At 46.5% G+C, this 8,986-nt stretch overlaps 1 protein-coding gene across 1 annotated transcript in view; it reads right to left on the bottom strand.

The window, feature by feature from the left end:
* DAP (death associated protein) overlaps positions 1-7,431 on the bottom strand; it is a 44,034-nt gene extending 36,603 nt beyond the window's left edge. Inside the window, 2 exon segments of the mRNA XM_011364111.2 lie at positions 7,222-7,337; positions 7,339-7,431. Of these exon segments, the coding sequence (XP_011362413.2) occupies positions 7,222-7,337; positions 7,339-7,416 (194 nt within the window). The 5' untranslated portion in view covers positions 7,417-7,431.
* Positions 7,432-8,986: the final 1,555 nt, after the last annotated feature.

Raw genomic sequence — 8,986 nt, 5'->3', positions numbered from 1 at the left:
ACCCCCATCCTTCAGAATGTGGTCTTATTTGGAAACGGAGTTGTTGCGGTGCCATTATTTAAGATGAGGTCACAATGGAGCAGGGCGAGCCCTCAATCCCACGTGACTGGTGTCCTTATCGAAGGGGAAACCAGACGTAGAAACGCACACAGGGAGAATGCCACGTGAAGATGAGTCATGCTGCCACCGGTCAAGGGACGACCGGAGCTGCAGGAGGGGCCCGCGGGACAGAGCCTTCCCGCGGGCTTCAGAGGGAGCACGGCCCTGCTGACCCCTTGATCTTGAACTTCTGGCCTCCAGGACTGTGAGAGGATACATTTCTATTGTTTAAACTGCCTAGTTTGTGGTCCTTTGTCATGGCAGCCCCAGGAAACCGATACACTGCTTCTCGAAGGGAGGAAGCCAGTCCCATAGGAAGTTCTACCCACAGTCACCTGGGGGAACGCGTATGGGTTATCTGAGCTTTGCGGGGCCACGGAGAGTGGAGTGCTGCCATTAGGATGGACAGCAGGCCCCGAGTGCAGACAGACACTCGCCGTCCATGGACGGCCGCTCCCGAGGCCATCTTACACGCTCCCAGCTCACTCAGGCTGCCACATGGGATGTAGAGGTCTGCACGAGCTCTGCCATCTTTCTGCTGCCCAAGGTGCCACGGGCAAAATGATTACTTTCACCACTCCCTTGCTGGCATACAAGCTGCAACGCTTCATCACTGCCCTGCGTTGCCTGCGGACTTAGAGCACTGATGTATGAGTCTCGCGTTGGCAAGCCCGGCAGTGAGAGCTGCTGCACAGTGACTAGTCCTCCCGTCTTCTCGCCAGTGGCCAGGGCTGTTCACGCTACTCAATGCTGCCAGGAAATCGCGCCCCAAAGGCTGTTCTGAGAATCTTGCTGTGCCTTCAGGATGAGTGTCCTGGAGGAGGCATCTTAGACCATAAGCAAGTGACAACCAGTTATCCCCTTGACAAGGATATTTCATGTCACTCGACACCTCTACCTACTGAGCCTCTGCTTTGGGCTCAGGATGGGGGTCTGTGGCCCACTGAACTCCAGCACCCAAGTCAGCTGTTGTTACTCTGTCTGCCGACACAGGGCACCCAAGACAGCACGGGAGTTGGCAGCTGGTGGCACTCAGCATCCCTAGTCCACTGGCATCAACATACATCATGGTGAAAAGGATACATCGCTTTTAAAAGGCAGCTGAAAACCAGCCTGTATACAAAAGATGATCCTGGGAAGTAAAGGTGATGTTGAAATTGGTTCGTTGCATGGTTTAAATAAAGTTCAAATATGCAGATAATGGCTTAAATAAAAATGCTCTATGTCATCTCTTAATTTATGAATTCTAATTTTCTATTTCTTATCTGAAGTATTAACTTTTATTGAGAGAACCATTGAAAATGGCCATAGATTTCTATTTGGCATCTGGTAGGAACGGAATTGTTTTCCTCAAAAAAGACATGTGAAATTCTAGCCCTAATACCTAGAACTTGACCTTTTTTTGAAAATAAGGTCTTCACAGACGTAATCGAGTTAAAATGAAGTTATCAGGGTGGGCTCTAATCCAATGACTGACATCCTTAAAAAGGGGAAATTTGGACATAGAGAGATATACACAGAGGGAAGATGACGTCAAGGACACAGGGAGACAGAGCTGGCAGTGATGTGCGTATAAGCCAAGGACCGCCAAAGGCTGTCGGCAAACCACCGGAAATCAACCCTGGTGACACCTTGATCTTGGACTTCCAGCCTCTAGAACTGTGAGACAACACATTTCAGTTATTTTCAGCACCCCGGCTCCCACCCTGTGTGTGATACTGGTTCCGGCGGCCCTATAATAATACAGCATCCACAAAACAATACCCATTTCAGGCAAGAGTTATCAGTGGATGCTAAAAGCAGCAGGCGAAAGTCTGATGAGGAGCAATACTCACAGCCCCGTCACGGTCATTCTCAGACATGCACAGAGCAGCAGAACATTACAGCCACCGACACGCAGGTTCCCCTACGAGCTGGACAAGATGACACTCTCTGCCTTATTTTAGCTTTTATACTATGAACAAGTGTCCTTTTCACGGTGTCCACTGTAAACACACTCTTTGTTGTTTAATTAATAAATATATCAGGAGAGATACTTTGAGACTACGCAAATATTCCGTTTCTCCTTAAACTTTCACTCATTGATCATAGCATCCATCGGTGGGTCTTGTCCACAACCATTACTGTGCCATTTGGCTTTTGGTGAAATTCTCTTTCCCTCCTTCCTTATATACTTATTAACTGAAATTCTTCTATAAAGAGATGTCCCTTCTCCTCATTTATGTATTCAGTTATTTATATGATGGCTGTTTATTTCACTCTGAGTCTAATCCAATCCTGTCATTATTTATTTTGCGAATCGTGCCAGCTTCGGCCTTAGGGGCTCCCCGAGGTTGGTGTGAGGTCGGTGTCTGCGTCGCTCTGACAAGCCCCCGTTCTGTATGGTGCGCTTCCTCACGTTTGGAACTACAAGTTGTCCCAGGTTCATCTAGTATTTTTTCTGCCTTGGCCCTGGAATTAATCACAACCCTGGCTCCCTTGACTGGGGAATGGTGTTTAGAGGCTAAGATCTGGGCCCTCGGGATGCTCGTCGCTACATGGGTGTCAGTTCTTTTAGGCCTGCTCAGTGAACACAGCTAGGGAATACAGGTTTACACACTAACCGTAACCGTCCCCCATCTATAGCTCTGTATGTATGTACATGTCCGAATGTCTCTACTGTGCATCCATCCATCCATCCATCCATCCATCCATCCATCCATCCACTCATCCATCCATCCATCCACTCATCCATCCATTTAAAACTACGAGTTCACTCTCTAATGCCCCCAATTCAGATTCATTACCACAAAGTTCATTTTAGTCTTCTCTTTCCTATTTTTAACCTCTTTCTTAGACAGTGAGAAACTTGGCTCCCACTACCGATGACGTATTTACTTATTTGTTCAATTTTATTATACACATAAAGCAATTTCAGAATCGCTAACCCGCTCCTGCAAGAAACACATTTACTGGATTATGGCATTCACTAATGGTTGTTTTGTCTTCAGCCTTATAGTATCTAGTCAGAATATTGTTTTCCAAAGTTACGTAGGTTAGGTCTTTTCTTCCCACTCCTTTCGATTGGTTACATGAGCCATTTGTATAAATTAGATTCATCTGTTATTGTTCGTATTCCATTTTGGGTCTCTCCCACACTCTGGGTGGTTTGAATCGTGAGCTTGTTTTTGGGGGTAAATGAAACAGGACCACAGTCCCAATCAGAGCTGCACGAAGAGCCGAGCTCAGAGAAGAGCTGCACCTTCCACATTAATTCCGCTCAGCCCCATTTACCCTTCATTCCAGCCCCTTCCTGCCCACCCCAGTCCACACCCAAACCCTTCCATTTCAGTATGTTCTGCCCGTCACCTATCCTTATTAATATCCTGCACCAAGCCCAATTCATGGTAGGACCTCAGTACACGTCTGACGCTAAACTGTATTCTCTAGTGGATCCTACTGAATCCTAAGTCCATTCTATGTCTACAATTTCTCCTTTATATAATGAAACTTGTACATCTCAACTTGCCCAACAAAAGGCTTTGGGGGAAATCATGGCTTTCCTTAATTGAGTCCAGCAGCCACTCAGGAAAGGAGTAGTTAACAATAATGGAGCCTATTTCTGTCCTAGGATGTGAAGAGCAGCAGGTAACTAGAACTCAGCGTGACAGGACCTCTCGGGCAGCACTTTCAAATTTGTTACCTTCTCCCTCGACCCCCTTTTTAAAAAATGTAGCAACTCAAAACAGTTTGGTAGCATAGGAAATTATTTGTTAATCTCGAAAATTATAAGATTAAAGGGATTAAGAGTAGCATAAATATTTGCAAGAAAAATAATTACAAGTAAAAGTTGTGGTTTTCATTTTTTTTGGTCACATAATAACCTCCTCAATGCTCCAGTTGTTCATTTTCTCTGTAATCGATATTTGATTATCAGATTAATGAGGAAGGAAGCCAGCACACATGAATCGGTAAACGTGAAGCCAGTTTAGAAACCCTGGGAAGGAAAGCAGAGGGTTTTGCAAACGCAGATCTCAGAAGGAGACTGGGATCTGAGGCTACGCTCATGTTTCCATATCCAGGACTCTTAGACAGAAGCACGAAAATATAAACTTTTAGGATTAGGGTAATGTGGATGGTGAAGTCACATGCCATAACATTTCCAAGAAAATAATGAAATGTTGATAAATTCCGCAAATAAATAGGTCTTTCCATATTTAGAGTAATTCCAGTCGCCTGAAACCTTGCTGTAAACTCATAATTAGACCATTTACTGATGGCGAGGACGGACGCATGGCGGGAATTACGGGCTTGAGGAATATGGAAAAGGTTATGGGTAACCCTAGAACCAGTCCCTGTCGATCCTAAAAATATTCCATCAATTCAGGGGGCTTCTGTAGCACATGAGAGGCATGGCTTCCCAGTGAAGACAGAATCAAGGCTGAACTCCGGCCTGGCTGCTGACCGGCTGTATGTCGTTGGCTGGGTAAGCTCCCTAAGCCTTGGTTTCTTGATAGGTGTCGAAATGTAGGTTACTGTGTTGGCACATTCACCCCAGCAGACCGGCGCTGTGACCTTTGAACCCCACGTGAAGCACTTTGTGGTGCCCAGCACAAAACAGGCGCTCAGTGGGCAAGCACAGAGCGAGGACTCTGGACCCAGCGGCCAGCGCTGGGATGCTGGCTTTGCCACTCAGTCACTGTGTGCATTTGGAAAAGTCGCTTAACCTCTCTGAGCCGCTGCAGTGGGCGTAGTCATCTGGGACAGGGATAACAATCAGTAACCAACTCTGAAATGGGGATGACAGCAGAGTATCTGCGAGCATCAAATGAATTAATTACGCAGAGCACCTGGAACAAGGCTAGCGCCACAGCACTCTGAAAACAGTCGTGATGAAGATTAACTAGACTTATTCACTCAGCCCACCAGGAAGACAGGGAGTGCCTGGTGGCGCAGGTAAACTATTATGCAGAGTGCCGGGCCTGGGGCAGGTGTTCGCGAAAGGAGTTGTACTGGCAATATGTCAACAGATTAAGAGTCCACAGAGGCTGACCCCATCTGTCCATGGTGTGTCAAGCGGTTTAACCCACAGTGGTCAAGAGAGAAGCCAAAGTCAGGGGGACAGGAGCTAACACACCCTTAAGGAACATATTATAGCAAGTTGGCTACAAGGAACCAAAATACTCTCGCTCATCCAGCATGCAAGCCCTACTCTGCAGTCAGCCCGCTTCGCAATACTTGGTTCCATGGAGAACAAACTTTATGGTAAGATGCTAAACTCTAGAGCGCTGGGTGCTCCCTCCTTCCTCCTGCAATCATTCATCCTCTGGCATATTTATTTAAATGGCATATCTTTGATAAATGCTGTATTTCGCTTCATGAAAAAAATCAATACAAAGAAAACCAACGGGCTGTTCTGTCCTCATCTGTAAACATGCTAGTAAATTATCCTCTCACCGTATTGACAGTTACGCAAGAAATAGCTGTTTGTACCTTATTCCACTTAAACTCATACAGAAGAGCATGTTTCATTAACTTCCAAGGATCTTTTTTTCTAGGCAAGGCTTTCTCTCTCCTCCTTTTTCTTCCTTCTTGAGGAAATGACTGAATAGGAAAAAAGGACACCCCAAGTTTCCTAGTGGAGAAATGACGACGGGCCCACACGCTCTCACCCTCGATTCTGCATTCGAGAGTTTTCTGCAAGCTCAAAGTTCCCTTATAATTTGTATGGAGGTAAAACTTGACCTGAACTGGCCCAAGTCTGTAAGTTTGGAAAATGTGTCTCCCTTGGCGTAAACGTCAAGTGCAGATGACAACGTGCTGCCTGAGACCCCCTCTGCAGGTGCCGGATGAGACGCGCCGTTCCATTCTACTCAAATCCACGTCAATCTCCTAAAGCCCCTAAATGTCTTAATTCTGAAATAAATCAGGCCCGGGCTTTTCAGATACAGGATTGCGGACCTCTAGGAGTTACCGATCCAAACACGGCTTTGTGACAATAGTCGGAGAAAAAGATTATGCTAGAGTTTTGGTTAAGCTGACTTCTTTTGAAACCAGAGCTTGGGCCGAACCTTCGTGTTGCTGACCTCATGATCTAAAATGGGAAATAATCACTCAGAAACTTTGCCCCAAATTTTGTCTGCGCCTCAAGTGATGGCGCAGTAACTCATACCAAATGGTGCAGCGCACGCTTAAGCAGACACGGGAGCCACCAAAAACGTGTACGTCCTTTTTCAAGGGCAGAAGCTCATGGTGGGAGCTACCTTGTTGGAAGCCCAGCCTGCTCTGGACCCACGGGACCGGGGCTTCGATTCCTGTCCCATTAGTCTGCAGGGCGCACAACATGGGCAGGTGTATAGTCCCTGTGGACCCGCATCTCCGGTGTGTAAAGTCAGGAGAACGCCACCTATTACCCAGGACGACAAGACTGAAGTGAGATGCTGTGCTGGGCCCCAAAACACCGGTTAGCTGTTGCCCACGCCCGTTCCACACTTCCTCTCCTCCTCTGGCAGAGACATCTCTGGGGACAAGTTGTAAGGTAGCAAGCTTAGTGCTCACGTTCTTCCACAGGGCAAGTTCAGAGGGAGGCGTATGCATGTGTGGTGCGTGCTTGCGTATTACAAAGTGCATGGAAGTGAATTCGTATTGAAGTCCTTGAACCAAACTTGACATCAGAACCTCAGAGGAAAACGAGTAATAAACGGAGAGGGGGGAGTGCAGGGAGATGAGCCTTCCGGGCCCCAGGGTGCTGGGCAGAGATGCCATTTAAGGACGCCCAGGCGAGGCCGTGCGGGCCGTTGGTGTGGCCGAAGGACTAGGAGCGCCTGGGTGCTTGCGGCCACCTTCAAAACCAGGAGCTCTCTAGCCTGGCCGCACCAACGCCAGGCCTGCCCCACACATTCAGCTACTATGGCATTTCCTAAGGTCTCCAGGCTACCGCCCCGGACTGACAGCATACTCAGATTGAGTCAGGAAAGGGGGCGGGCTCCAGACACCCCATTCCTCCCTGTCTGGGAACAGAATCACCACGTCACCGCTTAGGAAAGGAAAAATACACAGCAGGCTTTATCAGAAGCGCAGAGCAGAGAACAAACGTTAATGTTTAACTGAGTAAGGTTATCTGTGAAATGTGAACTCTCCCACCTGGGGCTCTCCCATTCTTGGTCATCCTTGTCTCTCTCTTCTTTGGTGTCTGCAGAATGTGGGTGTTTCTGCACAATTCGCATTCCACCGGCTTTCACTAGAATGAAAACAAAGCGGGGTGTGATCAGCGTGAAAAGGGAACCACGGGAGGACCAGGGGAGCCAGCCAGAAAGTCTGTGGTTGCCCCATGGCCATGAGTTAGTCCAGACCACCTGGCAGCGGCCATGATTAACTACAGAAGTTAGTGTTGTTGGGGGGACGATCCAAAGCTATCTGTTGCTCCAGATCCATTTAGAAACTCCCCAGGCTCTTGTTTATTTCTTTGGTCTCCTTATAAGTATTTCACAAGAGCGGAAGTGTCACCAGAGTATAAACCACGTGGGGACAGTGGCTGCTTGCTTTAGGTTCTGCACAGCTTGATGCAGCCAAGACCCAGTGAATCCCCGCAATGCTTTTTCTTTAAATTCCAAATTGTCCTGCATTATTATTTTTAAATCACAGTTGACGAGCAATATTATATTAGTTTCTGGTGTACATCATTTATATGCTTTACACAAAGCGATCACTACGGTAAGTCTAGTAACCATCTGTCACTGTACATAGTATTACGATATTATTGACTATATTTTCTATGCTGTATTTACATCCCCATGACTTATTTTATAACTGGAATTTTGTTTCTTAACCCCCTTTCCCGTTTCTGCCCACCCTTCTCTCCCCTCCCCTCTGGAGATCTTCAGTTTATTCTCTGTAGGTATGGGTTTGTTTGTTTCATTTTATTTGTTGGTTTGTTTTTCAGATTCCACATTTAAGTGAAATCATATGGTATTTGTCTCCAATGATGCTTTTGATGGGGCGATACAGCCACATGGTGACATGGGACAGTCACTGTGCCAACAGTCACAGAGGTCACTCAGGTGACAGCCAAGACTTCTATAGTAGCCTTTCCCAAACTGTGTTATGAAACTTTAGTATTGGCAGATGCTAATTTAGTTTTATAAAACAGCTCTGACTTATAATTCACATGCATTTCACTCGATGAGAGTGTACGATTCAGTGATTTTGAATATATTTAGTTGTACAACCCCTGCCACAGTCAACTTGAGAACATTTTCATCACCCCAAACAGAAACCCCAACGAATAGTCACTTCTGACCCCTCCTGTCCCCAACTCCGAGCAACCAGTTATCTGGTTATGCCTATTCTGGACATTTGACATAAATGGATTCATGAAATATGTGGCCTTAGGCACTGGCTTCTTTCACTTAGCATGATGTTTTCGAGGTTTATCCATGTTGTAGCTTTGTCCAGTACTTCGTTCCTTTTTATGTCTGAATAATATTCCATCGCATGGATAGACCACATTTAATGTATCCATTCATCCGTCGATGGACATTTGGCTGTTTTCGCACTTTGGTATGATGAATAATGTAGCCATGAACGACTTGTGTACCAGCCTCTGTGTGGACACATGGACCCTCACCTCCACTTCCCTGGGTATAACCTAGGATTGGAAGAGCTGGGTCACAAAGCTACTGAATTTACCCCTCCGAGGAAATGCTAATGGCTTTTAGCATTTCCATTCCAACTGGCCGAGCGTTCAGTTTCTCCACAGGCTCACCGACACTCGCCATCATCTATCATCTTCATTACAGCCATCCTAGTGGGCGTGGGGGGAATCTCATTGTAATTTTATTTCTATTCCCTCAATGGCTCATATGTTAATGCTGTTTTGCAAGGAAAAAAACCAAAACGACGTGGGTTC

Source organism: Pteropus vampyrus, unplaced genomic scaffold (assembly GCF_000151845.1).
Source record: "Pteropus vampyrus isolate Shadow unplaced genomic scaffold, Pvam_2.0 Scaffold94, whole genome shotgun sequence".
NCBI lineage: Eukaryota > Metazoa > Chordata > Mammalia > Chiroptera > Pteropodidae > Pteropus > Pteropus vampyrus.
This window is presented reverse-complemented; position numbering and strand designations above follow the sequence as displayed.